The following is a 27851-nucleotide window of genomic DNA, read 5'->3' on the forward strand; positions in this document are numbered from 1 at the left end:
CAACTTTTGTTAATTGCGTTTGTTTCTCTTTTATTTATGTTTTAGGACGCCGAAATGAGTCTTCTGTCCGTTTGAGCGTGCTCTCGAAGTTTTAAAAGTCTGCATTCAGCGTTCTTATACTGCCTTTCATGTAAGTATTTTTTAAAGACATGGCATATCTAGCTCTGTTTCCTTTAACGAAAAAAGCTGTAATTTATCTTCAATTATTTCCTGTATAAAGTTAGTAACTAACTGTTAGTATCTTTGCTTTTCCTAATTGGGTTATATTTTCGCTTTCCGTTCCGAAATGATAAAATTTTGCAAAGATTAAATGTACTAATTCGTATGTTTTCTTATTTCTCCAGGTGACAAAAGGATTTCAAAAACCGGCCTCCAGTTATTAAAGTTTTTTTCCGAGGTAAGTTTTATTCTTATCTTACGCTATACTATTTATATCTGTGTATTAAAGACTACACGTATTTCACAGCATTTTAACACCAGAACGGTTTTATACTAATGTTATCACTTCTTTTCGTTTAGTTGAGCTTTTGCTGAATACAAATAGGAAACACTAAAGCGCTGGTTGTTTTTTACGGATTCTTTTATTCATAATAGGCTGAACCTACTTTCTAAATATTGGAGTATTGGGACTGGGATGTATCTGGGATTTCTCATGCTGTTACCTATTGGTTTCTTGTTGAATTTGAGCGTGTTTGTATGTTTCTTTATTGGGGCAGTTCATTAAAAAAGTTAAAAGACTTCAGAACTTCAAGTTAATCGATTCTACAAGTCCGATATCTTGTTAACTTGATCCTTTTTCTTTTGCCTTCAGTTCTGCGGCTCCTGATCCTCTGAGCTCCGACGATCTCCTTTCCAATCCACTCCAGCAACTCGACGAACGGTGGCAAGTTCTTCTCGACAATGTGTGCTTTTTCTTACATTTGATATTTGTTACCAGTGGCTTGATCTGTAGTGTACCCTTTGTATACCGATTTATCTTGTTCTTGACCTGCATGTTTTCTGTTGACTGCTGCTATTGGATGTGCTGCGGCTCCTGGTTCTCGGCGCTCCGACGATCTCCGGCAATTTATTCTTGACGATGTGTGCTTTTTATTACATTTGATTTTTGTTACCAGTGGCTTGATCTGTAATGTTCCGATTCAGTGCTGTATTTTATTCTTGACCTGCATGTTTGCTGTTGACTGCTGCTAATGTATGTGCTGCGGCTCCTGGTTCTCTGCGCTCCGACGATCTCCGGCAATTTATTCTTGACGATGTGTGCTTTTTGTTACATTTGATTTTTGTTACCAGTGGCTTGATCTGTAATGTCCCGATTCAGTGCTGTATTTTATTCTTGACCTGCATGTTTTCTGTTGACTGCTGCTATTGTATGTGCTGTGAATTCCGCAATAAAAACTCTCCTTTCATTGTCTGCATTGTCCTGTATTTTCGAAGGTGCGAAGGGTTGTCTTGCAGTGTGCGCCACGCACCGCACTACTTTGACTTGGAAAAGTGCGAAGACTCCCGCCTTTTTAGATAGACTAGGGGGGGGGAAAGGGTCCCTAGGAGGGAGCGTGGGTATAGCCCTGGGGGGAGGAGAACCGAGGATAGCTCTAGCCAAGCCCCCTCACTCCCAGCAGGAGGGGAAGGCAAGCTGGAGATGGCCTCGGCCCGAGAGAGAGGAGGCACCCAGGGCGGACTCAGCCTATCAGTCACAGCTTGCAACCGACAGCTTTCTAAGTCCACACCCCAGGAGACCTGCCTCTCTGCAGGGACCAAAGCCACCACCAGCCTGCCATCCTCTCCTGCCGGGAGCGAGTGGGCTTGGCTAGAGCTGCGGTCAATCAGCCAGCCCCCGCCTACCCCTCTCCAATGAGGGGGGTGGGCGAGGCTCGGCTTGATTGCTACCACACCCCGAAGAAGACCCCAGATACTAAGTTTTTTGGCGGGAAAATCTGGACACGCTTAAAAAGGGGGTAGCCTTTGACCTTTTCAAGTCAAAAAGCGATAGGGGGTCCCCTTGCGGCCACAAACTGTTAGCAAAATCTCTCCGCCAAAAAACTCACCAACATCGGGGGTTTTCAGGGACAAGGGGTACAGAACTCTGCACAAGAAATGAAAGAACAAAATCAAGGTTCAATCAACAATTTATTGAGCGAAAATTGCATACAAAATAAAGCATTACAATACGTCGGATGCACAGGCGTCGAAGTGAAAACTAACATGCATTTCAATTACAAAGTGTCAAAGCACGGCTACATTAACGCTAAATACTGTTACAAGTCAACAGAGTAAGAAAACATTTGCAAGCAACTACATGTTAAAACAGAAACATACAGCACGTTACTGGTTCTCCGAGGCTTCTGTCGAGGCAGCGACCGGAATGAAGACTGGAACTTCGTTGCATTTCCTGTAAAACAACAAAAATAAGAATTAATTTTCGGTTACAAACAGGATATTGAAATTACCCCAGAAAGATAGATCTTCTGAATCGAGTCTTACGTTCAAAAGATGAAACAGTTTAAAAATATTTACAGATGCAATAAAGCGATTAGCCTGGTGTAACAGTTACATTTAAAGTGTGAATACTGAAACAATACAGCTAGAGTGTGTCGATTAGAAACTACCACTACTAATGTGCTCTTTAAAGTTTTCCATTTTGATAAGCATATTCGTTTTCTGCAACAATTAATTGAACACACAAAATTAATCCATATCTTTATAGGTTCGGTTGTTTTAATTGTTGTGATGCAATTTGGAAGCCAAAACGGTTTCTGAATAATCTATAATACGCAGAAAGAAAACCGAAATTGATCGTAGTTTAGCAAAAAATGAGTTCTATAAACAGCAGGCCTACAATTTTGTCGGGTCAAAACCATTTCTGCATTTTCGGGAGAAACATGATCTAATGCAGTTCAAAATGATACGTGTAAACGAATAAAAAGGTTTATACTTACATTGCTACATCTTAGTAGCAAACAGCGTTTTCACCAGGCTAGATAGCGCAGAAAACATTTCAAAAAGATACGTGAAAAGAAATGAGTAAAACGTTTATACTTACTTGTATAATTGCAGCAGCTAAGCCAAGCATGTCCTGCCCGCAGACACCAAACTGGAAACACAAGAACACAAGTATTTAGACGATTATTTAAAGATAATTTAAACCAAGGTTTCTTAATAGCAAACAGCGTTTTCACCAGGCTAGATAGTGCAGAAAACATTTCAAAAAGATACGTGAAAAGAAATGAGTAAAACGTTTATACTTACTTGGATAATTGCAGCAGCTGGGCCAAACATGTCCTGCCTGAAGACACACAAATACAGATTTTAGAATTTAAAGACCACCAAAACTAACAAGTATTCGTTGCAAGAGAGATTTGTATCACTTTTTCCCGAGAGGTTTAGACTACATAATTACATGAGTTAAATTTTATCTATATTCAAATAAAGGAAAAATAGAAAATAATCCTAAAAGACGCGGAACAAACTCACTCAGCTCCGCTCTCTCCAGCAGAACCTGGCGCACAGGTGCGCGGGGCGTGGCCTGCGAGAGATGTCATTCGAGTGGGCGTGGCTACAGTCTGACGGTGCAGGCAGCTTTTTTTCTTGGCTCCACCCGTAAACTTGTGGAAGAAATCGAGTATGTTTTCAGATGCCCCAATGAGTTACAAATATTATTAAAAATCCATGGACATCTGAGCAATCACAGTACGTTACATCCTTATTAGTATTTGAGAGCCACAGGGATGTGAATGAAAGAGTTTAGCAATATGTAGTGGAGCTGTGGGGTCTAAAGTTCTTTGCAGGACGCTTACTGTTCTATAGCCTGATTTATCTCAGTGCTGTACTTGCTTTGCTTAGAGACCAAAGCAGGGAGCCCTCACTGAATTAACAGAGCATAGGAGAAGAGGAAAGAGGAGGCACATAAGCAAATGCTCATTAAATATCAGTCCCTCATCCTTGAGTGTCACCTAACTGTTGGAGAGTATAGAGTCTCCCAGCTGTAGGGGATTGTCAACATGGTCACTTTGGAGATACTCGGGGCTGCTTGGTGTCAAACAAGCAGGAGAGAAAAAGTCAGTGGCCAAGGTCAGTAAGCAAGCAAATGCAGTATCCAGATGGATCTGGATCACAAGGAACGAGCTTTGGCAAACTAAAGCAAACTGTAGGGAGACGGACATGAGCTGACCTACGTAGACAAGAGTAACAACATAAGGAAAATGAGGGATATATGTCTTCACACCTCTGTGTTCGTTTATTACAAATATTCCTGTAAGAGGGATAACACTAACAAGCCGTCTCTTGTGAGCTTCTGGCCCTTATAAGAAGGGATATAAGCGCCAGCAGCCATGTCACTCTGCAACTCGCATCTGGCAGCTCCCCGGAGCTCAGCAGGTGTGAGCCTGCCTGGTCAGTACTGTGATGGGAGACTCCTGGGAAAAACTAAAGCTGCTGCTGGAAGAGGTGTTGGTGGGGCCAGCAGGGGGCGCTCACCCTGCAGTCTCTGTGGGTCCTAATGCCCCAGTATAGCACCAGGGACACTATACTGTAAACAGGCGCTGTCCTTTGGATGAGACATAAAACCGAGGTCCTGACTTTCTGTGGTAATTAAAAATCCAAGGGCACTTTTTGAAAAGAGTAGGGGTGTAACCCCGACATCCTGGCCAAATTTCCCATTGGCCTTTACCAATCATGACCTCCTAATAATCCCCAATCTATGAACTGGCTTCATCACTCTGTTCTCCTCCCCAATGAGAGCTGGTGTGTGGGGAGTGTACTGGCGCACTCTGGCTGCTGTTGCATCATCCAGGTGGGGCTGCACACTGGTGGTGGTGGAGGGGAGTCCCCATTACCTGTAAAGCGCTTCGAGTGGAGTGTCCAGAAAAGCTCTATATAAGTGTAAGGAATTATTATTATTATTTTTGGAGGCAGATGTTCATGTTCCATTTCCCATCCCTGGATTTTTCAAACTGGTAGAAGCAGTAAGAGCAGTTCATTAATAATAATTCATTAATAATGGGTTGTGTCTACAAAGGGGAGACCAGGAGGAAACAGTGCTGATGACACATTTTCAGGGAAAGAAAGGATTTACAGAAATCAAGGGATCAAAATGAGAACTCAGAGGTGATGGAGTTGTTTAAGTACATGAGAAAAAAAAACACAAGCAGAAACAAAATTAAATGTTCTTTCATACTCTAGTGATGATTCAAAAAAGCCACCCTGCTGGTTTAATTAAATACCTACTTACCAAAACCACCAATTCTCAGTGAAAAGGGAAGGAGACTGTTCAACAGGAAAAAAACAGTTAAAACATTGGCAGCCAACAAAGACCATCAAGAATATTGGAAGGCACATTCTATGTCTCAAAGCAATGCCTCAATCTCCTTAGTTAACTGAAATTACAACACTCTTATCAACCATTGTTATTTTTCAAAAACAGCGGACTCTACTAGCAAAGCATGTTTTCACAATGAGTCTGCAGCACTTAGTTTCTCTTTTGTGATGCATCACCTGAGAACACCCTTCCAATCATAGAAGGCACTGACAAGTGGTCTGATGTAGGAAGATAAATAATATTGGGTGCTGAAATCTGTATATGTATAAATCAGTATATATAAACTACAATGAAATCATCATCTCTCTCTTTTAATTCAATTCTGAAATAGGATAAAGTATGCTGAAAGGTTTAGAAAGAATACAGTTCTAATAATGCTGAAAGATAATTTATTAAAGCAATATTATATTGTCCCTAGAAGGCTTCTGTAGGCACCTTGCATTTTGGCTCAAGTCCAGGCTGTGATGCTTCTCTGAGCCAAAAAGGATCTGGAAGCAGGTGTGCATTATTGAGCTGGACACACCTGGCCATTTCACATGAGGATTTTAGAGCTTTTGTGATAGGTTCCCATGGAATTAGCCAAGCCCCTGTAATTAATGAAGAGGCTTATAAAAGGGAAGCCTGGGAGAAAAAAACATTTAGACTATGCTTGGAGTTGGAGAGGAACAGGAGAATGATTCACTGTGAGGCGTATCGCTAATGTTCCTGTGGCTTGGGAGTACTGGGATCTGTTTGGGGAGAAGAGCAAGATGTTACTGGCTTGGAAAATTCAACCAGCACAGTGTTCCTGAAGCCAGCTGATCCTCTGCGTGACTTGACAAGCTGAGCTGTGGCTTGGAAATGCAGTGAGTGATGCTGTCCTGAGATGTGTGGAGAGAATGTTTGTGCCAGCTCATGGGTGAGTTGAAGCTGTGAAGTGAATTACCATTGCAGAATTCCTAGTCGGTGATGTTGAATGTAAATGTTCATGGTGTTGCATGCTAAAACAAGCTGAGCTTGTCCACATCGCTTAGTGTATTTTAAAGATGTGCTTTAGATGGATGAGCTGGCTTCTCTTCAGTACTTGCTCTGTAGGCAGTACAGCCTTAAGCACAGGACTGATCCTCTGTACAACTGAGGCTTCATGGATCAATGCAAGGTAGTGTATATACCCATTTTTGTATGTTCAGGCAACATCTGATCTGTCAGAACAGCATTCCACAAGAGCCCCATTCCAAGGGACTAGGTTTGTAGGCTCTTTAGGAAAGTTGTATACCAGGAGGAGCCCAGTGTGTTCCTATCTTTGGGACATAGAAACCCAGATTGACCCTGCTGCACAGCCAGTGAGGAGCGATCCCAGGTAGGACCCTGCTGTATGTGGCTTGGATATAAAGGTAGCAATTGAAGGTACTCTGGATAAAAGCATCAGTCTGAAACTCCAGTCCCTTTGTGCTAAAGGGGGCTTCCTCATGGCAGCATATTCACTGGATAAGTCTGTGGGATGGTGTGGAAGTCCTTCAATGACCATTCATGATCTGTGTAAAGTAAGGAGCCTGTGCTCTCCAAGCCTGGGGAGTAGACGGTGATGGGTCTGGGTAGGGATGTTGGTATTGAACTATTATTCAGAGACCATGCCACAGTGACCAACCAAGTGTCAGGACTTGGTCATGTAACCTCTTTCCTTTCCTACCTGCAGAAAAAGCCCTGTTGATCACATTGGGAAGGATGGAGACTGGCAGCCGAAGGTCAACCATGGGGAAAAGGAGATCCTCCACACTGCACCGGGCGGGGAAGTGGTCTGTTTTCTTCTCATCTTCATTTGATCACTGTAAAGTCTTCAGTTCTAATTAGGAGGCTAAATGAGCTCTTACCACGGTATTATATTCATCTCGGATCTCTCAAATGAGTTGTGTAACCTCTACTTACTTCAAGGCTAGGTATGCCAGATGTCTCCATAATTCCCTGAGGGAGACAGGATAAGGTTCAAGAGTATACAGCAGAATTTCTTTGCTAAATGGACATTGTAAGTTGTGCTGTAGGATTTAAAAGCAGCCTTATCCATCCATTCATTCCATATAAAAAAAGCTGCTTATATAAGCAAAAATTAGACACCAGTTAACCCTGACTGCAAGTCTCGCATTGCAGGGTACAAACAGGACATCTGGAGAGAGCCCATGCGAGCACAACAAGAACATACCCCAGTCCACAATGAAACCCAAGCTCCAAGAAGGAGGAAGCACAGCACCAGTCATCCTGTCTCGGTAATATAATTTAAAAGATGAACATTCAAACATCTTTCTAAACTTTTTTTTTTTCCCAGATCTAATACTTTCTATCTCCATCTTGATATTGTTGCTGCATTCCATTAATAAATTCAACCTACTCCTGTAGAAAATGTTCAGAAAGCTGTTCACAGTCTGATCTGCATGTAAAATCCTAACAGTTTTAATTGGCAGAAATGCGAGTAAAGTATGTAATGAACTATGTCCCTTTGTCAATAATAAATGCATTTCTTAACTGTGATGGATTCTAAGGTTTAATATTTACAAACCTGATTTTTAAATATGCAATTTGGATTTTTGGATGTTTTAGTGGTCTTAATTATGAATAGTACAATGACCTTCAATTCAGCAAAGCAATCAACCTCAGGATATACTTATTCTTTTCATTTTCACCTGAAGCATTTTCTTTCCCAAAAAAGTGTCCAGTCTATTGGTGGAACAGTCAACACTATTTAATTGCTCATAATTGTCCAGTGAACCCTTGACAAGAATGTCTTGTTAATTGCACAAGGGATAAATGTTTAGTTGCCAACTAAATGGCAGAGGTTTTTCTCCTTGGGAGGAAATAATGCACCCATTGCTTTGCCAATAGGCTCTTAATATTTTCCTCCTGGAGAAACTGCTGACTTACTGAGGCTGTAATTGACTAATGACGAAGTATAGGAGGAGATTATCCTCCCTTCATCTGTTCCACCTTTCACAGCCTGGGCTGGTGGCCCAGTAGCTCCGGTTACCTCAGAAAAGTACTTTTGGGTTCCTGTGCTATTTTTAATTTGATTCTGAGAAGACTCTGGCCTGTGTTCAAGAGAACCCTGTTCAGCTATCCTAACCAACGCATGCTTGTCAGGGGTTCAATCACAAAGTGGGATCACTGCAGGCAGGTTATGCACTCCTCAAGCAGATATCGCAAAACAGCAAATTCTTTACTGCCAAGTGTTTTGATTTTTCTTAATTTCATGGCATTTCCACGTGTGGATATTGGGGCTTGAACAATTCTATCTTAACGTGAGGGCACTTAAAGGGCTGTACAAGATGGAGGTTTAAGTCCTGCGTTGTTGTTGTATACCTGAACAAGGTACTTTACTTAATGCTAAATGCCCTGCTTGTACAAATAGTCTCTAGGGTCTCTTTAATCATCTATCCATTCATTTTCTAACCAATTCTTTCAAGACAGGGTCGCAGGGGAGCTGTAGTCCATCGTAGCAAGGTACACCTTGGATGAGACACCAGTCCATGGCAGGGAATATACAGGACATTTAGTATGTGGATATGTAATAGCAGAGATGGCAGTTCATTGGGACTAGAAACAGAAGGCCTGGGTACACAAAGAGTTGTGGGGGTGTGGAACAAAATACCAAGCCCTGCTGTGGAAGCACACTTCCCGGCCATCCCCGGAGTGACTGAAGAGCCTCAGATCATTTAGCTACTAGCAAAGAATTAAGCACACATGCTTGCCTCAGATTTGTAATTTCTATTATATCTCATATAACATTAATCCATTATGTCTGTAAACACGTCAGAACACACAAGTTCCTTACAGTAACACAGCATGCAGCAGTTTGTTAGATGACTATGGGATTCTGCCAAGAGCGCAATCAGATGAAGAGGCATGAGGCAGTTTTCATGGGTCTGCACAATCATTAGCTGGGCTGGAAAGTGATGCTGTTTGCCACAGTGGGCTCGGTCATGTGACTGTTTGCGCTGCAGCTGAACGCCTGGATAAGAGCCATAGAAAGTGACTGGAAGCGATAGGCCTGCCGCTCCAGCGAGGTCCTGGAGGAGAGGGATTGGGGCCAGACTAACTTCTTCTCCATCTTTGAAGAAGGAAACGACTGAATAGCAGCCAGATCGATGGATGGAAGGATTGTGGGGGGAGGGCTGTATTCTGGGCACTGCATACAACCCTACTGTTGGGAATAGAAGCTCTGGAAAGGAGAGGGTGGGTTTGAGGTGGTAGGCCTAGAGGGAGAGCTCATACGTTCTGAATCACATCTTCTAAAAATAACAGCGCCTTCTTGAGCGATCAGTTCTATTAGCCTTGCAGACCCCAAGTGAAAACCAACAGACCTTCCACCTCACACAGAGGATGTGGATATGCAACCAAACCAACAAGAGCTGCTAATGCTTGACAAATTTCCCAGCTGGCTTTGATCTATGCAACCAAAGCAGTTCTTTGGCCAAATGTATGCTATGCACTTACTACAGCCAATTGTTTCCATAAGGTTACACTAATACTAAAGGACACACTTACCTGGCATGTCACCACAATTTTACTGCACAGATACAAGAGTCAAATTTGGAACAAGAGAAACGATGTACTTCTCCTGTTCGACGTTCTGTGTGATATGTTTACAAATCTTGTTCAGGTATGCATTGTGCAACAAAGTGACCCACGAGCCTTTTGATCACTTACAAAACGAGACGTCGGCCTCGGTTCCTCGGTTTCTCCGACTTCACACGCCCTGTTCTCAGCTGGAGGCGGCACAGCAACCTGCACCGCGAACTCAAACACGGCAAAATCGATACTCGCCTTTTCCGTCCGGTCATTTTCTGCAACTTCCCGGGTGCGGGATTGTCAGTCCCCGACGTCAGAACGGCGGAAGAATCCCACGACCAGCTCAGGGTCTCAAAGAGACTTCTGCGAAACACAGAGATGTGCATAACAGATCACATTTTAACGCCTCTTTTTACACAAAAAAATTCTACCCTGTCCTTTATATACAGCAACCCGCGTGAGAAATATTCTTCAGTTTGTTATACCGCACATCCACTCAACTACTCACATCCCAACATTAGACGCTCGTCTCTGACCTCTAGGCTTGAGGTAGTTTTGGCGTCCTCTCGTGGACGGTCCTGGGTCATTACACCCTTCTGCTTAAGCTCTCCACCGCAAGATAATAAAACGGTAAAAATAATGTTGTCGATTGTGTTTTAACAGTACAAACCCAGGTGGTGAACTTACCATTACTAGTGGTTTCACACTACTGATATATCATGCTACTACCATCTATAAGCTTCTCTGCATGTTGAACTTAACAGCCCTGTATTAATACCAATGACTGCTGATCACTCTCCAGTATGTCACCTTATAAAAGTCGTTTTCTTCAACATACTGCATTGCAATAATACAGGATTTCAGGGAATCTCCATTGCTGTTCCTGGGGAGCCTCAGTCCAGTTTGCCTGACAGGTCACCTGTTCCTCAAGATTGACAACACCTGTCAGCTCTTAATGAATCAAAGAAGCGATCAGCTCAATTAAAAGAACTCTGATCCTTGAAGGCCGAAGAGGACTTAGATCCATCCATCCAATGTCGAATCGCTTCATCCATTTCAGGGTTGAGGGGGAGCTGGAGTCTATCCCAGCAAGCAATGGGCGCAAGGTGGGGTACACCCTGGGCGGAACGCCAGTCTATCACAGGACACACTCCCACACCAGGAGCAATTAAAAAACCAGCTTCTAAAGATATAGAAAAAAAAATCTTATCATTTGAACAATTGATTTGTTAAATTTAGTCATTTAAAAGATCTAAAATGTAAGTACGTTTAAGCAATTAACCTACTGGGATGTCTTTGGACCAGGGGAGGAAACCCACACAAACACAGAAACTCCACCTTCTCCCCTCTCCAGCGCTGAGAGGCGGCAATGCCAACAGTGTGCACTGTGCTGCCTAAAAGCACTGAGATTTCAGTTCTAAATGATCTTTAAAATCACTTAATTTAAGAAATCACTGGTTTTATTGAGAGCCTACAAAACCTTCTGGATTAGAGGTCTCCGGGACCCTCCGGAAAAGACGCCTCTTAAACAACCCGCAGAGCTGACAAGAAGGATCTCTGTGTCCCAGCTGAGCGGAGTAAGACCGGTACGAATTCGCCAGTCAAGCCACACAGAGGTAACCAGAGGGCCTCCCTGTGTCCGTTGGCCCCCTCCCTGAGGAGCGCGTCTCTCGCCGAGCCTGACCGGAGCCCGGCCCCACCTCTCCACCACTCGCCCGGCCGGTGACCCAGGAGAGCGAATCGGGGTGACAGCGGGGTGCAGGACCAGGGCCAGAGAAAGGAAGGAAGGCTGTCCTCCCACAGACACCAGGCTTAATCTGCTCCGCTGATGGAAACGGAGAGAAAGGGGACAAAGCCGGAGGTTTTTTGGAAGAAGCGCGAGGTCTCCGAGGAGAGCGCCATGGCAACCAGCTGCAAGGCAAGAAAAACTACAGGGGTGTCCCTTTCAGCGCCCCAGTAAAACAGGTTTTGTTTGCCAGCACCCTTGTCACAGACAGTCATGATGAAGGAGCTCCTGAGGTCCTAAAAAAACAGGGTATGAACCCTCTTAACCTCATGGCTGCATGAGGATACGCCACCGCATCTTAATCCCCAGGAAAAAATACTTTCCCTGTGCCTAAAATTCTCACCTGAAACCCTTCTATGGGCCAGCATGGGGGTGCACTGGTTAGCATTGGGCCCTGGGTTACTATCTGTGGGGAGTTTGTATGTTCTCCCCATATTCATGTGGGTTTCCTCTGGGTGCTCCAGTTTCCTCCCACAGTCCAAACACATGCTGGTCCAGTAGGCTAATTGGGTTCTGGGAAAACTAGCCTTGGTGTGAGTGTGTGTCTGTGTGTGCCCTGTGATGGACTGGCGTCCCATCCAGGGTGTACCCTGCCTTGCGCCTGTAGCTTGCTTGGATAGGCTCCATCTCCCCTGCAACCCCGTACCGAACAAAGCAGTTAGAAAACGGATTCTTGTTTCCTGAACCAGAGGTACAGTTTTTTCAGAGGGGCAGTTTACAATTTGTGGCAGCCCTGTCTATGTCCTACGGGCCTCGCTATCTACTTGCTTGTGTTTTGTGAGCTGCTCTTCTTTTTCTGTATTCTTCTTACATTATTTGTAATTATTGTTGCTTTTCAGAGCTGCAATTTTGTAAACACTTATTGCTAGTCGGCCCTTAAACCAGCATGGGAAGAGTAATTGAAGAAGCTGCTTGGAGTGGTTAGTTATACAAGTTATTTAAATTAGGGTGGATATATAAAAATTCAAACAGAAAAAGCAGGGAAACTAGGACATTGCAGATGTTAGGCATACCTCCCTTAACTGGAACTGAGGTGCAAAACGTATCTTATGTTTTACGATGTTCTGTCCCTTTCATTTCTACCTGCACGCAAGACTGAAGAGCAAAGTTAACACCCGACAGTACTGGCATTCGAAAGAAGAATGAACTTATGTCTAACTCCTGATGTTTCAGCACCAGGACAATAGGTTAAGGTGACGTTGCAACAGTCTTACACTCCCACATCTATACTGTAACTCTTCAGTCACTCGATCTGTACTTCTGAGGCAGTCTGTGCTTTCCTAGCCGTGTCCGAGACACTCATCTTTACTGATATTGTAACGAATGATAGCAGCAGACGAATGAATTCTGAATTTTACCGAAACATTTTTACAAGCTATCTGTTCAGCAAAACCTGCATTTAAAAGTTCGCTACATTGGTCCTTTTTGGTTTGGGGATCGTATTTATCTCACAAAAAAAAACTTTGCAAAGACGAAATCTATTTGTGTGTGTGTGAAGCACGTCTGATAGTCCTTGTGCAGTGACCGACATTGGATCTGAGTGCTTTTCTTGAGGCGAAAAATAGTGGGATACTTGTGAGGCTGCCTTAACCACCGTTCACTTGCGCAAAACCCCGCTATTTACTCCTTAAATAGCGCAAAATAGTCGCATAATCGGTTTCCTTCCGGAAAGCTACACTATTGCACTGGTCCGGCCTGCTCTCCTGTGTTTTACTGGCATTTCCACGCGAGTCAACTCTTCTCGAATCCTTCACGTGGGGAGTGCAGCAGGACTATCCCCTTGTTAACTAGAGGGGGCTTTGAGGCCCTCTTGCGACAGTAGCTGGTATCACAGCTCTTTTGCATCCGCCTTCTCAAATTACGCAGATGAAATGACACGTGAATTCATACGAAACGCGTGAAAAACTATGGGGAAGTCAATTTAAAATGAAGAGGAGACATTTTTACGCAAAAGTTGTTGGAAGTAGGAATAAACCACCAAGCAACATATTCAGTTAACTCCCAGGTTTCTTTCAAGAAACAGCTGGATGAGATCTTCAGAATCAATTCGCTACTGTTTACTAGATGAACTATTTATGATTAAATACCTCCTCTTTTTTTGTAACCTTTGTAATGTTCCTAATTTAGCAGCTTGCATTTGATCTCTTTCTTGAGGACTTTCTGGGGGCAAAAAATAAAATGAAATACAGTATTCTATTCGAGATTTACACTTATTGGTGCATTGAACTATTTTATTACTTTCCTCGATTTTAATTTCTAGAAACAGAGGGTATCAATAAAGAGCAACATTTGCCCTGCAGATTCATAAATGCCGCTCTGTACTTACTGGAAAAAACACACCAAAGCAACTTAAACAACAAGTATTTTGGAGGATGTTTTTTCTCGGTGTCTGCAATGTTAATGTTATTATTATTTTTCATTTTGCCAGATGGATAATCTTAATTAGTCATGTCATTTTGTGCAGGGGAGGGAAATGAATGAATAGGGGTTTAATGTGGAGATGTCACTTTCTCAAGGTAAAGAGAATGGTAAGAATGGTAAAATATAAATTATAATATTTGATTTCAAGGGTGATTTTTAGGCTCCATTGACTGATAACCATGCTTATTTACATTAGGGAAAGCTGACTGATAAGTGACAGTATTAAACATTTCTGTGTCTTTTTTGCACGTGAATATTCAATTAATTTATACTTTTGTCTGTTTTTTATGATGCATAATCAGCCCTTCATCAGGCAAGTTGACTGTGTGCCTCTAAGTATAAAATTAATTTCCTTAGTTTTGTAAAATTGAACAAAACCTACAGACCATATAAACTATATCAAGGGTGGGGACACATTCAGAAAGTTCCAAAATGTATCGTCTTTTGTAGAAAAGCAAACAGTAAATGGCATCACTAGATAAGTCCCTCTGGAATGTGGTATCAGAGCATCAGAGATGTGACAGTTAAAAGAAAACCTACAAAAAATCCTTCTTCTAAATAATTAGGAAGTATGTGGTACAGTACTGGCTCAGTGAATGCAGATGAGTACTTTTATTGTAAAACAGTAATGGAAATGAGTGGAACATCACCTTTGTGCCGGAGAGACCATGTGAATTAGAATTAAAACTGAAAGAGGTTTCAAGTGCATCTGAGAATAATCCTGTTTGCATCTGTGAAGGCCCATTTTACCTGCTGTCTCCACGGCAACGCGGCCTCACGACTGTTAACCCGTCACTTGGAACTCATCCTTATTTACTTAAACTCTTTGATTTTCAACCACAAAAGCAACAGTAAAACCACAACCCTTTTACAGATCTGAGTTGCAATGTTAGGCCATTAAAATAAGGAAGTAGCACCAAAGGGTATTAAAGCCAAACTGTTATTAAACACTCCTCAATAATCAGTTTTAGGAATTTAACCTCGTCTCTAAACACCTTCAGACACTTTCAGGTAAAACGGTCACTTTTTTAACTTTAAAGGTTTTTTTTGGGGAAAAGCTCATTTGATTTTTTGGAAAGAGCTAAAGCTCCCGAGTCTTTATTTGTGAAAGAGACTGTGATTATGTCGACACATTATTTACATCTTCTAAACAATGTGAGGAAGTTAGTAAGCAATGTTCTGCATGCTGATAGTGCACAATAAGGGAAGCAATCTTAAAAAGTAGGAATCTGAAGAGGAATAAAAAAAACAGCAGAGGAAAAGCAAAGTGTAGGTTGTATGCAAATCTAATATAATACAATGGTAAAAATCCATCAAATATTTGCAGGCATGCATACATAAGACCAAACAGAGTCATAAAATACAAACATTCTATTTTATTTTTAAGGCGACTAAAATGTAGGATTTACACTCCTTTGTTTGAACCAATATAGCATAAAATGTACTATAAACCAACATGACAATAGTCTTCAGAAACAGCCAGATCTGACTTATCAAATAACATGTATAACCTAGGGATTTCTTGATCGAACAAATCAGACGGGCCTACATAGTTATCAATAGAACAAAGAGCTCGGGTCGTCTTCACACAGCCTGCGAAGAGCCCATACAGGCAACCGGTGCAGGCAATGAGGTCTCCGCGATGGCTGTTTTTTCACCTCACCGAGCCTCCATGAAAGATCTGAGCCAGGGCAGAAAACGGGATATCTTCTGGTACACAAAGCCTTTCTCACAGGCCTGTCCCTGGGGTCTGCTCAGGAGGCCCACGAGGAAGGCCACTTGCTTGTGAATAGAAACCACTGGGGTTCCAGGTCCGAAGAAGCAGTTGGCCCTCTCGGGGGAGGTGGTGCAGAACATCTTGTTGGTTAGCAGGCCGTCATGCTTCTCCTGGCACTGAGGCAGGGGCAGGTAGCCAAAGGAACTGAGCTTCAAACTGCCGTGCAGGGCGTCGCCGGTGTAGTTCCACCCCATCACCAGGGCTTTTGACTTCTCTCCCATCAGCACGTTCTCGGCAAAGTCTCTCTCCGGCAGGCAGGGCGCCGCGGCCTGTCTCTTAAACCTGATCCGCTCTCTCAGCTCAACGAGGGCCAGGTCATTCTCCGGCCTGCCTGCCACATGCTTGGGGTGCTTGTGGATGCTCTTCACGTACAAGACCTGCTCTCCCTCCTCATAAGGTATTTGCATTTTTCCTGGAATGGGTGAAAAATCACAGTTTCACTGCGAGGGGAGAGAAGCCCCCCTCCTCCTGCCTTTCGTTTGCAAAGGTACCAAATGTCCAGCCTCTGAAACGTGACTCTGTGGGCAGGAGGAAACCTGCCCTTCAAATGGGCTCAAGATCGCAAAAAAATCTAAAACAAAACAGACTTTGTTGTGCAAAAACAAACAGAGCGTTCAAAATGAGAAGATGATTATTTTCCTTGACAGTCTGGCTGGACCAAGACTTAACTATAGTTTTCTTTTCTACAGTGTTGTTTCAGTCTATATTCTCGGTGGTCCTAGGTGACCACCAGTGGGTTGAAGATAATGGGACCACCTTCTTGTGGAGGGCCTGTAGTTAACCAGGTGGGCAGTGCTTTAACAGTTCAGTGATGGGGGGGCTACAAAACAAAGCTTTTTAACTGCTCAGCTAAACACAACATGTTCAATTCATTTCCTTCATTTACACCAAAGTCACAATTGCAAGCTTTTGCCGAAACGATTTTGAGTGAAATGTGTACATATCTCAATGAACCTCTAACAGAAGATACAATACAGCACTGATTGGAGAAGCAGCATGTCTCCCATGTGCTATAAATCCAGGGGAGTTTTCCTGCATAGGTGCCAAAGCTACTGTAATTAATTAGTGTCACACACCATTAGATTTTCAAGTAAAAAGGGGAGAAATCTAGATTGTCATCGAACTGATGGAGTGAGTTTGTCCTTCCTCTTTTCAGTAAATTAATATGTCCTGATATTCTTTATATTTGTGTACAGTATCACACTCAGTTATCAGCTCATGGATGCCATCAGTAAGACTGATATTTAGTAAAGAGCAATACCTTTCTCTTTCCCAGTCCCTCATTTGTCCTTAAACGATCTCAAACTTACCTACAACAACCTGAAAACTGCTGAACCTGGTGGCACACTGTGCCGTAGTGAGCACCAGGTTGTCCTTAAGGATGACTCCGGTACAAAACCCATCTGACTGCTCGCTTTTCAACAGGGCCTGTTTCAGGACGACAGACAAACAGCAAACAGAGTTACTGAGGATTTTGTTTTCTAGCAAATAATACACACACTACATCACCTAACTGGAGCTGCCCACATTAAGAAGTGGTTTTAAGAATTGCTTCCAAATTGTACACATCCAGGATTGCATTTAAATATAAACTGAGCACGCTTGGCTAAAGTTCTGACAAAGCCTTGCACTGATCAGGGAGTGTAAACAGGTGATCAGTATTATTCTCCTTTGGCAAAAAATCTATTAGCAAGTCCATGTTAGTCTATGCTAGTTCCATGCAACACTGCACATTAGACAATACACTGTCTCCATTTTCCTCTTTCATCCAATGCTCTGTGTATCTCTTTCTATGTCATGCTGAGCTGTAACTGCGCCATAGTTCTCTTATTTTAATATTGCAACGGTCACAATCCTGGACCTAAATTTGGTGTTTGGAGTTTCCCCCGGCCTTTACCAAACATGGACTCCTAATAATCCCTATCTCTCAAACTGGCTTCATCGCTCTTTGCTCCTCCCCACCGAGAGCTGGTGTGTGGTGAGCGGACTGGCACACTCTGGCTGCCGTCGCATCAACCAGGTGGTGATGGAGAAGAGTCCTAATTACCTGTAAAGCATTTTGAATGGAGTGTCCTGAAAAGTGCTATATAAGCGTAAGGAATTATTATAATACTTATTACAGTCCTGTGTAATAGACGAGGGGTCTGGGACCAAGTAAAAACCCTTTTGCAACAGATATAAGAAGTTGATCAATTAAGTAACAAAAGTAGGAAATGTGATGCACATGGAGTCACAGGGCTACATTCACCAAGCACCATTTCCCAGTCTTGAGCAGAGGGAAATCCTGTGTCTCCTGTCTTATGGGTCATCATTCAAGATGTCTGTTGTTTTTCATGACACGTTTGTTGTACACGTTTGTTGATATGGCTTGCTGCACATAGTCAAAGTGATCTGCCAGGGGCTTCCCCATCTGTCAGTCTGTGAAGGTGCTGGCTCAGAATGCAGAACGAGCCCTACAGTGCAACTGAGATGTCAAGAGTCTAGTCAGGTCACAAGCTCGCTCTAGCCAGGTTTATGGAAGAAACAGTGCCGGATTTCCCATTAGGATTTCCCATTAGGCACTGTAGGCACAGTGCCTAGGGCCTGCGGAATTTTCAGGGCCTACGAAGGAGGGAAACACTAGTGACTAACAAAAAACGCGATCGTGTGCGATCGGCTCTAGGTGCTCCAAATCAATAATCATCTGGTATCTAGCGGCTGTTCTAGAAACTAGAAGGACGGAAGTGATGGTCGTTCGTCTCGCTCCATCAATCACGTGGTTTAGCATTAGGATCGTTTCAAGTGCATCGTGTCAATCGATGTTATTCAATCGGCATTTACCCCTCTTTTTGCACATTTCGGAGTGAAAGTGCTAAGGGCCTACGAACACCAAAATCCGGCCCTGGGAAGAGATGGCACCCAATAGGTTAAATGCTGCCAGGCAAGGATTTGGTGTTAGTCCACATTTTGAAGATACAACAACCCCCGTGACTTGTGATGGACCTGTAGGATTACAGTGACTACAGTGGGACACTGGTGATCTGACAGCAACGGGAATCATTGTGACAGGTGGGCATGCTGGAGGAGTGCCACTTGCATTCTAACCAGCTGCAATCAAGCCTCTGGTCACACATACCTGCCACGGGCACTCGCCTGTGGCACAGGGCAAGCTCACGCTACTGCTGTGTGTCTTGATGCTTTGCTCCAACACCCTTGGGTCCTTCAGCCTTGATGTGCTCACTTTGCCACAGGAGAATTCTCCTGCCAGAAAAAAAACAAACACATTAGTGCTGCAATTTTGTCTGTTTCCACTGGAACTTTGCAGCAGGGCACAGACTCCTGCCACAAGTCCCTGTTTGAATTTAGAGTCATATCTGAGTTGGGCTGGATGGTAGTATTAGATATCTAAATGTTGGTGTGACTAAGTGGGAGGCGTCACTTCTCTTGATGCATATCTGTTTTTGAAAGTGGCAGAAAAGCCAGCAGATATATTTGGAAGATATGTACATGGAGCTCCAGGGCTACATTCATAAAGCAGTATCTCCCAGTCCCAAGCAGAGGGAACTCCAATGTCCTCTGGTTTATGGCTGCAGTTGGGCTTTGAGTTTAAAAGCTCCATGCTTCAGTGAAGTGCCCTCAATCTTAATGAGAGCTTGTCAGCTGTTTTCAGCACGGACTCAAGTTACCTGAATCGGAACAACAATAATGATATTGCTTGACATTTGCCACAGAAAAAAAAATGAATGGGAAAAAAAACACAAAATCTTTTAATTCATTCAACAGGTCAATCAGACAACACATGGAGTTCACATGAGAAACACTATCATACCCAGCTTTCTGACACCCCAGCAACCCATTGACAGCTGACAATACACACCTGAGCCTAAAGATATGGTGCAACCCTATTAATCTTCCCCTTGTATAAACTCAATAAAACTGACAGATCATCTAACCACATGAAAGATCCTAATCTATGGCTTTAAGTGCAACAGAGAATCAAGCTCAACTTGTATGGTAAACTATTCAATGAAGTATAAATGAAATAACAGTGGACAAAGACAAATAAGGAACAACCCTTATCTGTTCATTGTATCTATTCTATACTGTATATCACTCTGCATCTGCTTCTCAAGTGCACAAGTGTACTTTCTGCATGAGCCTCTGTTTCTGCCCTTAGGGATTGATAAGGCCAGCCAGAGAGATTTTTACACAGCTCAGTCCAAATCATTCTATTTATTACAAAGCAAAGCAACTGCCTGTAAAGGACATGTTCAATATCCCTCAGTGAGAGATGGCTCTTACCAAGAGGAACACACTTTTCTCTTTCTCGGAGCTCGTATCCGCTGGCACAGGAGCACTGATAAGACTGAAACCCCGGCTGGCAGAACTGGCTGCAGCCTTTGTCCTCATTCCTCGTGCACAGAGTCTGATCTGGGGAGAGCCACAGCAACAGGCATGGTTAATGAAGCAATGAGAGCGAACCTGCTGAAGCGATGGCTGAGGAGAACCCGTGTTCTTGCAATGGTCATGTGGATAAAAACAATAGTTTGCCGAGAGGCTCATCTCAGGTTCTTGACGTTTCTGGGTTGTTCTGCTGAGAGAATTCTAAGAGTCAGCAAAGACAAATCAGTCAGGAAGGGAACTTGTGCGGTGCGAGGACTGAGACAAAGAGGCCACAGTGTAAGGGACAGGAAGTTCGGTTTGTCTTCAAACAACCAAGAACTGGAGAGGAAGTTGTTCAGGGTAAATTAGTCTCTCAGAAGTGACTATTCAGCCATTTCTACTACTGTGCCACCCCAGAGTGGACCCATCCATTCATTTTCTATCTTTTTCTTCCAATTCAGGGTCGTGGGGGAGCTGGAGCCTATCCCAGCAAGCCACAGGCACAAAGTAGGGTACACCCTGGACGGGACACAAGTCCATCGTAGACCACACACAAACACAGACATGCACACACTCACACTGAAGGATTTTTTGAAGTCGTATGGCCCCAGATGGTGCTAGTTCTTGCAAGAATGTTGCAGATTTTGACATAGAGAAGTACACAAACACAATTGACTGTGCACACGTGATTCAGATAATCAAAACCCTGACTGAGTTGCTGTGGGCCTCAGATTCAACAATCAAGCGTAAACTGAAGGGCACAAATACAAATGGGAATAAACCTTTAAAATGGAGCACAAGAGCCACTTCTTTAAGCAAATGGTTATGGGAATCTAGAACCAGGCTTTCTAAGCTGATACCCTGGCTTGTTTCAATTAATCCTTGGATCAATTAGCTACTAAAAACCAAATATGAAATGATCTCCTCTCCTTCACTTCACTTACAGTTCATTCGGTATGTTTGTTCATTAATGAAGGGGATTTTGCAGTGATACAAAAACAGCATTGTGTGTTAAACCTTAAAACACCTGTGCTCCACTGAAAGTCACTGAGAGTTTGTGGAATACGAAACAGGTCAGATTCCTCCTGCTGCTCACCGGTTTCGCAGTGAACCCCAGAGAAGCCATTCTTGCAGATACAGTCGTACCCCCCTATGCTGTCGGCACACAGGGCTCCATTCTTGCACGGTTTGTTCGCACACTGATCCCCGTCTGTGGAGTAATGAGGGAAGTGGGTTGAGTTCATAACCTATCACGTGTGACCCAGAAGGATCCTCAGATTCCTTCACTTCCAAAGGAGCCCGGTATTCCTAAAACTGCTTAAGATGAGAGAAGAAAAATGTTCTCAGCATTCTGGAAAAGTGTTACGAAAGTTTACGTATCCACCGAACAGGTGTAGCATATGTGCCTCTGTTGTAACATAGTCTGGAAACTCTACCCTGAATTCACTTGGAGATTTCCAAAGTGGGCCAAGGAATCTCTCAGGAAAACCATGTTTTGCCATTCTTTCTGCATGGTCCTTCTGGTCTTTTTTCCAATTGCAAATAGCCTATTATTGAAATGGTTTAATTGTTGCATTAACTTGGCAAAGGAAACATTTTACAGGCACCGAGACCTTCAGCAGAGGTGAGTACGGCAGTCTTATCGGTGTCATCGCTGCTGACGTCTGGCATGAATGAGTTTGATGGGGAAGGAGAGGAATGCAGGAGTTGGTGTTGCAGTCAAACCCATTTCCCAAAAGGGAGAAATGTGCTCAGTCACACAGTTTTTCTGTTGAGGCTAGGAAAGGTTTTATTGCTATTATATGCTGAATCATATCAGTTGACCTGCAAAAGGCTTTGAAACATTTGACAAAAGAACCTTTTTCACGATCACTTGATTGAGAGAAAGATCAGAAGGCTTTGTGGTCATCCTAGCTGTAGAATCCATTTCTTTATGTTTTCATCTTTGCCATTTGGCCATCACAAGACACTTATTATACTGGTACTTACCGATATACACTGTCCAGAATATGTCCTGAAAAGAGACAGCAATGTCAGAAGCCAGTTCATGTGGATTTCATAGGGGCTGGAGATCTTGAACTGAATACATGATGTACATGTGAGGAAATATTACAAACTCCAGTAAAAACACCAGCATGCTTTATAATCTAACTCATTTATACTTGGAAGGGAGAAAAACATATGAGATGAATCTATCTTACAGTTAAAAAATGATGCAAAGTACAGAAAGCACCTTAAAAAATAGAGTGACTAGAAAACTCAAGACTCAAGGCTTTTATAGGCTCAGGTGTGTAAAGTGAAATGATATACTTCTACTAGTGCAATGCGTAATAATTATGCATTTGATTCCATTCATCCATTTTCGGCTTTATCTAGTTCAGGGTCACAGGGGAGCCGGAGCCTATTTTGACAAGCAGCAGCCTGGAGGCAGGGTACACCCTGGATGGCACGCACAGACACAAACTCAAGCACACTCACACCTGGGCCAGTTTCCCCCAGGAGCTCATTAACCTGCCAGTACGGTTTTGGACAGCAGGAGGAAACCAGAGCATCAGGAGGAAACTCACAGGCACACGGGGAGAACATACAAACTCCACACAGACAGCACCCCAGGGCCCCAGCGCTGCGAGCCAGCAGTGCTCACTATTGTGCTGCCTTTATTATTGTGCCTCATTGTCAACTTGATGTACGAGTCTGGACCGAGCAGAAAAAGGGAATACCTTTCTATCTGAATGCAAACTGCAGAACGTAACACTGTTCCTTTACCTTAAGACTTCAGTGCATCCATGCAGCTGGGCTTTCACAGGGCTGCACTGTGCACTGACTGCAGTTTAGTGAAACACAATGTCGACACTGGGTCTTTGTGTCTGGCACGGTGAGCACTGTTTTGACTACATGCAAAGAGGGGGTACTTACTGTTCGGTAGGAATCTTTGAATATTTCTCGGGCTTCCTCGTAGCTGCACACCTCTTCCACACACTCTCGCTCCAGATTTGGGGGCAGGCTTTCTTCATTCCTGTGATTGGCGCGCCTGTGTCTTCCAATGATCCTACTGGCAGTGGCTTTGTCCAGAAACACTGTAACAAAGCAGAAACCCTCCCCTGACTCTGTCCCTTTACGAAACCTGAATGACTTCACTTCTTTGGTCACCTCTCTACTTCTGCCACTGGTTAGCTTGACATTTGATAATACATGGATGAATAATTGGTGGACGAATTGAGATTTTAGCTAAATCTCCCTTTGGCGTTACCACAGCTGTGCACTAATACAGCTAAAACCCTTGCTGGAAAAGTGAGGCACAGACTGTAAAACCAAGATAAAAGCTAAAAAGCAGAAGCAGGTTCAACAAGGCAATCTCCATACCAAACTACATTCTGGAAGAGTCTTAGATATGGGAGTGTAGAACAAGTTGCCCAGCCATGTCGTTGAAGCTGATACCCTGGCTTCTTTCCAAAAACTCCTGGATGAAATTCTTGGATCAAGTAGCTGCTAACTACCAGATGACATCCTCTCACCTATAACCATTAATACGTTCTTAACACCTGGGGACATTAACTTCTGTAAGAGGCTCCCTATTTGAATTTGAAAGAGTACAGCAATAAATACACCAGCTCCAAAACGAATTCTTTCTCCATTTTCATGGCTGAGTCTTTCACTTCTGGACTGTTTGTCACTGGATTAAGATGTGCAAATTGCCATGTCAGTGATGCAGTTACTGTCCAAAGCAGTGCTGTCAGTGCACTGTTCCCTCCTTCCCACATAGTTCTGCAGCCTGGGTGACTTTGTTTTTTCTCTCTCTTCAAATGTATAAACTCACAGAATATTACCTACTAGCTCCATCTAGTGGTTTTTATTCAACATAACTCTATTCATCATTAACCTGATATACTGTACGTGCATAGTAACATGGTTCCTTTGTACTAGAGTATAATGTGCATCTCCTATACATTTACCATCAGCTATGAGAAATCAAACCCTAGAAATAAAAATCCATCCATTTTCTAACTGCTTTACCCACTAAGAAGGTTGCTGGCCAGCAACGAGCACAAGGCAGGGAGCAGTCAGATCAGGATGCCAGACACAGACACTGCCAAAAACCTGCACACACTCACACCTTGGGCATGTTTTCCCAAAAGCCAATTAACCTGGCAGCATTTCCTCCAGCACCTGGAGGAAAAACGTGAACACAGGGCAAACCTACAAACTCCACACAGACAGCACCTTAGGTTCAGAATTGAAAGAAACAAAATCTTATCTTAAAAAAAAAATCGTCATCATTATGGGCCAAATGTCCTCCCTTCATGAAATGATTTAGGTACCTACGGTAACTTATCTACAGTGGAAAACCAGATCATTTGTATTATTTCACTACTTTAAAGCAGAATTCTGGGTTATTTCTGAACTTCCTCAGCATTTTAAGATTAAGGCATTTAAACATAACCTACATTCCACAAGTGACAAAAAAATTCTTCCAACTAACGTCAGCACTAAAACGTGAGGGAAAAATTGATAGACTTCGTATTTAGAGTGCAGTAGCAGATGATGAAGACCTTATTTAACAAAGAAAACTAAATATGAAAGATTACTTCGGTATTGTGTTCTGTTTTTTTCTGCTCTGTTTGAAGCTTTTGATGCATCTGTGTGACAAAGCAGCCCTCTATATTTATAGAGTTGGATTTATCGCACCACTAACATCTAGGACATTTGAATAAGGCCTGGTTTCGCAAGAAAGCTAAAACTCATGATTCATTAACCAGGTGTTTGCTTCAGTTCTTCATGCTGGAGCTAAACAAATAAGACACTCTACACAGATAACCTTCCACCTCATTTCAGCAAATAACAACCACAAAGACCTCAGGCTATTTTTTCTCTCAGCAAACCTGTACAGTGTTTACCTTCACCTTTAAAAAAGCCCAAATGAAATGGTGCCAATTGGCTTTGGCTTTGCTTTATTTTATAAAGTAGGTTTTTATTAAGACAGCAGTACTAGGCTACTATTATAGCCTAGCTGTATTTTTAACGGAACAGTATTTTCATACGATTCCATGCTGTTAGGACCCTTATCAGGCAGATACATCTTGAGTGGATACATGGATTTCCAGTAACAGATATCAATTACTGCACTCAGACACCATGCAAAGCACCATGTAACTATGGTAATGTGGAACATCACTGTTTAAAGTAGGTTCAATAAGCATTTATGAACAACAAACAGTATGGCTATGTTGTGGAAACAAGCTGCCCAGCTATGTTGCCAAGGGAGATACCCTGGCTTGGTTCAAGATGAATTAAATCACTTAGCTACTAATTACAGAATGGCCTAGATGGCCGTTTCATTTTTAAGACTTCTTTATGTTCTTACAGTGGATAAAAAATACGATTTAATGGTTTAGAGACGGGGAGCACACATACAGTTTCACTCATGTGAAAATACACTCTTGCCTTGTTTTCATCCCAGTTATACCAAAGATTCATTCACAACTCTGAGGAACTACCACTCGTTCCATAGGAACTTATTATTTACTCTTATAATTCACCTACATTGCTTTATAAACACGCACATATTCAGGGCTCCTGATTGCACTGCTAGTGTAACTCCCCAACCCTCTCACAGTAATACAATAAGCCAGGCTGTTGGTGAACCAGGGCAAGGGTTTTAAGGTACTTTACGAATGACTTTCATGTAACAAAGACTTTCAATGCTTTTTGTTCCACTGAAGAAATCTGTTTGCTAAAATTTAAGCAATGAATCAAAACCTCTTTTCCACATCTCTGTTCTCTCTTGTAGGATTTGCACCTTTATATTTTCGATGATTACTTGCAGAAACGGAAAAACAGGCTTGAATATTTCTAGCATTATTGTTCCTGTCTTTGTTATAATTGTACCAGAGGTGCTCAGACGTTTCTTCCATAAAATACTCTTTTGTATCTTATGGAAGACCTTGCAAACTCACCCAAAACATTTTGTAGGCAATAGTGAATAAATGAAAAAAAAACAAACAAAATCCTATAGTTTCTGAGAAGTCACAAACTAACCTTTTTTCTAGAGGAAACATTATGGATATAATTACAGTACTATAATAGAATGAGGCACCATGGAATAAATGTATGTTCACAACGTATAGCATGCTTGTGCCTTCAGCAATTAATAATACAGGAGACGTTACTTCTAAAGTACACAACAGGTGGTGTAACCAATGTAGGCACACTTTGTAGTAAAGGGAAAAAAGAAATTATCCTTTTTCTGAAACTTCTCTAAGTCACAACAGTAGCCATAATAGCTGCACATTTATGCAGGAAAGATAGACAGTGCACTGCTCATTTGATGAATTGGATCACGAATTAAAATATAGCTCATCTTTTGAATCAAAGAAGCAACTAGCTGGTTTGATGTTCCATATGATTTTAAATTCAAAGTGTAAACTTAAAATCTGAGAGAACCCATAGCCGTCATTGCACAACAAAGTAAAGGCATAATCATCTATCTAAATTCACTGCCACCGCATTCTGAATTTCAAATGACAGTACAAGCCTCTCTATCAGATTCACACATTACCTTTCTGTGCATCTTGACTTGTTACACAGCTCAGCATTAAGGCTACAGCCAGACTGATGATGAAGGAGTCCATTTTTGTTGAGCTGTATAGCAGCTTCAGTGTATCTCTATATTGACAACAAAGAGTTCAAAGTTCCTATTTCCAGAAAGGCCAATATCCTGTTTATCTACCATTTCAATGACTGACTGGGGACCCCAACCTATAACTCTTGATTTTCACAGCACAGCAGTGGCGTAGGAAAGAATCAGCTGATCAAGCAATGAAACATTTTCTATGTTACACAATTCTTTGTACTGGAGATTGCTATCTTAAGCTGGTTTCCACTGAACTGTCCCTCTGACAGTCACGGGGACTAAGAAACAACGAATTAGGAGAAGCAAAGTTCCACTGAATATGAAAATGTATTGTGGCAACACACACAGAGGGAAGCAGGTGGTTTTAATAAGTAGTGAAATCACTGCCTATGATGCTGGAATAAATACTACAGAAGCTCGCTGCGTGATCTCTGACACTTCTAATGCAAATCCAATCTCAGATCTGATAAGTAGGTTTGAATGCTATGTTAGCAAAAGCACTGTGACAGGTACTGTAGTTACCAACTATTTCTGGATTTTACCCCAGCCCACTTCTTAATAACAGGTTAATTTATATTCAAGGCATATTTATAAATATGTTTTTCTCATAAAAAAGTTAAAAGGCATTTGTAATTGGTATCCACTCTGTACCAGTTTCAGAACTGCCCTCATTCAGATGTGTTGCCTGAAATGTCACCTTCTGGACCTCTGGAGAGGGATTAAATGAAGGGAGAGTTTCACATTTTGTCTTTCCCTCTTGTGCCTGCTCCTCGTGAGCTGGTCACCTAATCAGCTTTGCAGTTAGAATTATGGGCTAGGAGGTTGAGGAGAGTTGCTTCAGGTTCTGTAAGCTGAAGTTGGGTATTTTCGAAAGTCAGGACTGGGTGCTGAAGCAAGAAAAACGTAAGCAAACAGATCAGTTCAAGACAAATTATCTCTGGAGATTTAGAGCTCAGTCTGAGTGTAAACAGTAGACACTGGCACCCCAGGAGCGGGGGTGGAAGCTACTGTCTCAGGAAGTCTA

The 27851-nt window shown here is 42.6% G+C and overlaps 1 protein-coding gene and 2 long non-coding RNA genes across 3 annotated transcripts; 1 reads left to right on the top strand and 2 right to left on the bottom strand.

The window, feature by feature from the left end:
• Window positions 1–47: 47 nt before the first annotated feature.
• On the top strand, window positions 48–1382 carry LOC148818707 (uncharacterized). Its single transcript, XR_016094425.1, has 3 exons — window positions 48–130; window positions 345–397; window positions 812–1382. It is a non-coding gene; the product is annotated as an uncharacterized LOC148818707 (long non-coding RNA).
• Window positions 1383–2165: 783 nt separating this feature from the next.
• LOC148818708 (uncharacterized) lies at window positions 2166–3314 on the bottom strand. Its single transcript, XR_016094426.1, has 3 exons — window positions 3247–3314; window positions 3041–3091; window positions 2166–2389 (listed from the first exon to the last, which is right to left on the bottom strand). It is a non-coding gene; the product is annotated as an uncharacterized LOC148818708 (long non-coding RNA).
• A 12104-nt stretch (window positions 3315–15418) lies between these two features.
• Window positions 15419–26919, bottom strand: proza (protein Z, vitamin K-dependent plasma glycoprotein a). Its single transcript, XM_088936210.1, has 8 exons — window positions 26753–26919; window positions 23113–23273; window positions 22186–22210; window positions 21293–21406; window positions 20116–20244; window positions 18950–19074; window positions 17145–17262; window positions 15419–16246 (listed from the first exon to the last, which is right to left on the bottom strand). Exons 1-8 carry the CDS (start codon window positions 26823–26825, stop codon window positions 15717–15719), a joined length of 1275 nt encoding a protein of 424 aa, XP_088792336.1. The 5' UTR covers window positions 26826–26919; the 3' UTR covers window positions 15419–15716.
• Window positions 26920–27851: the final 932 nt, after the last annotated feature.

This window comes from Atractosteus spatula, chromosome 18 (genome assembly GCF_055471065.1).
Source record: "Atractosteus spatula isolate fAtrSpa1 chromosome 18, fAtrSpa1.hap1, whole genome shotgun sequence".
Taxonomy (NCBI): domain Eukaryota; kingdom Metazoa; phylum Chordata; class Actinopteri; order Semionotiformes; family Lepisosteidae; genus Atractosteus; species Atractosteus spatula.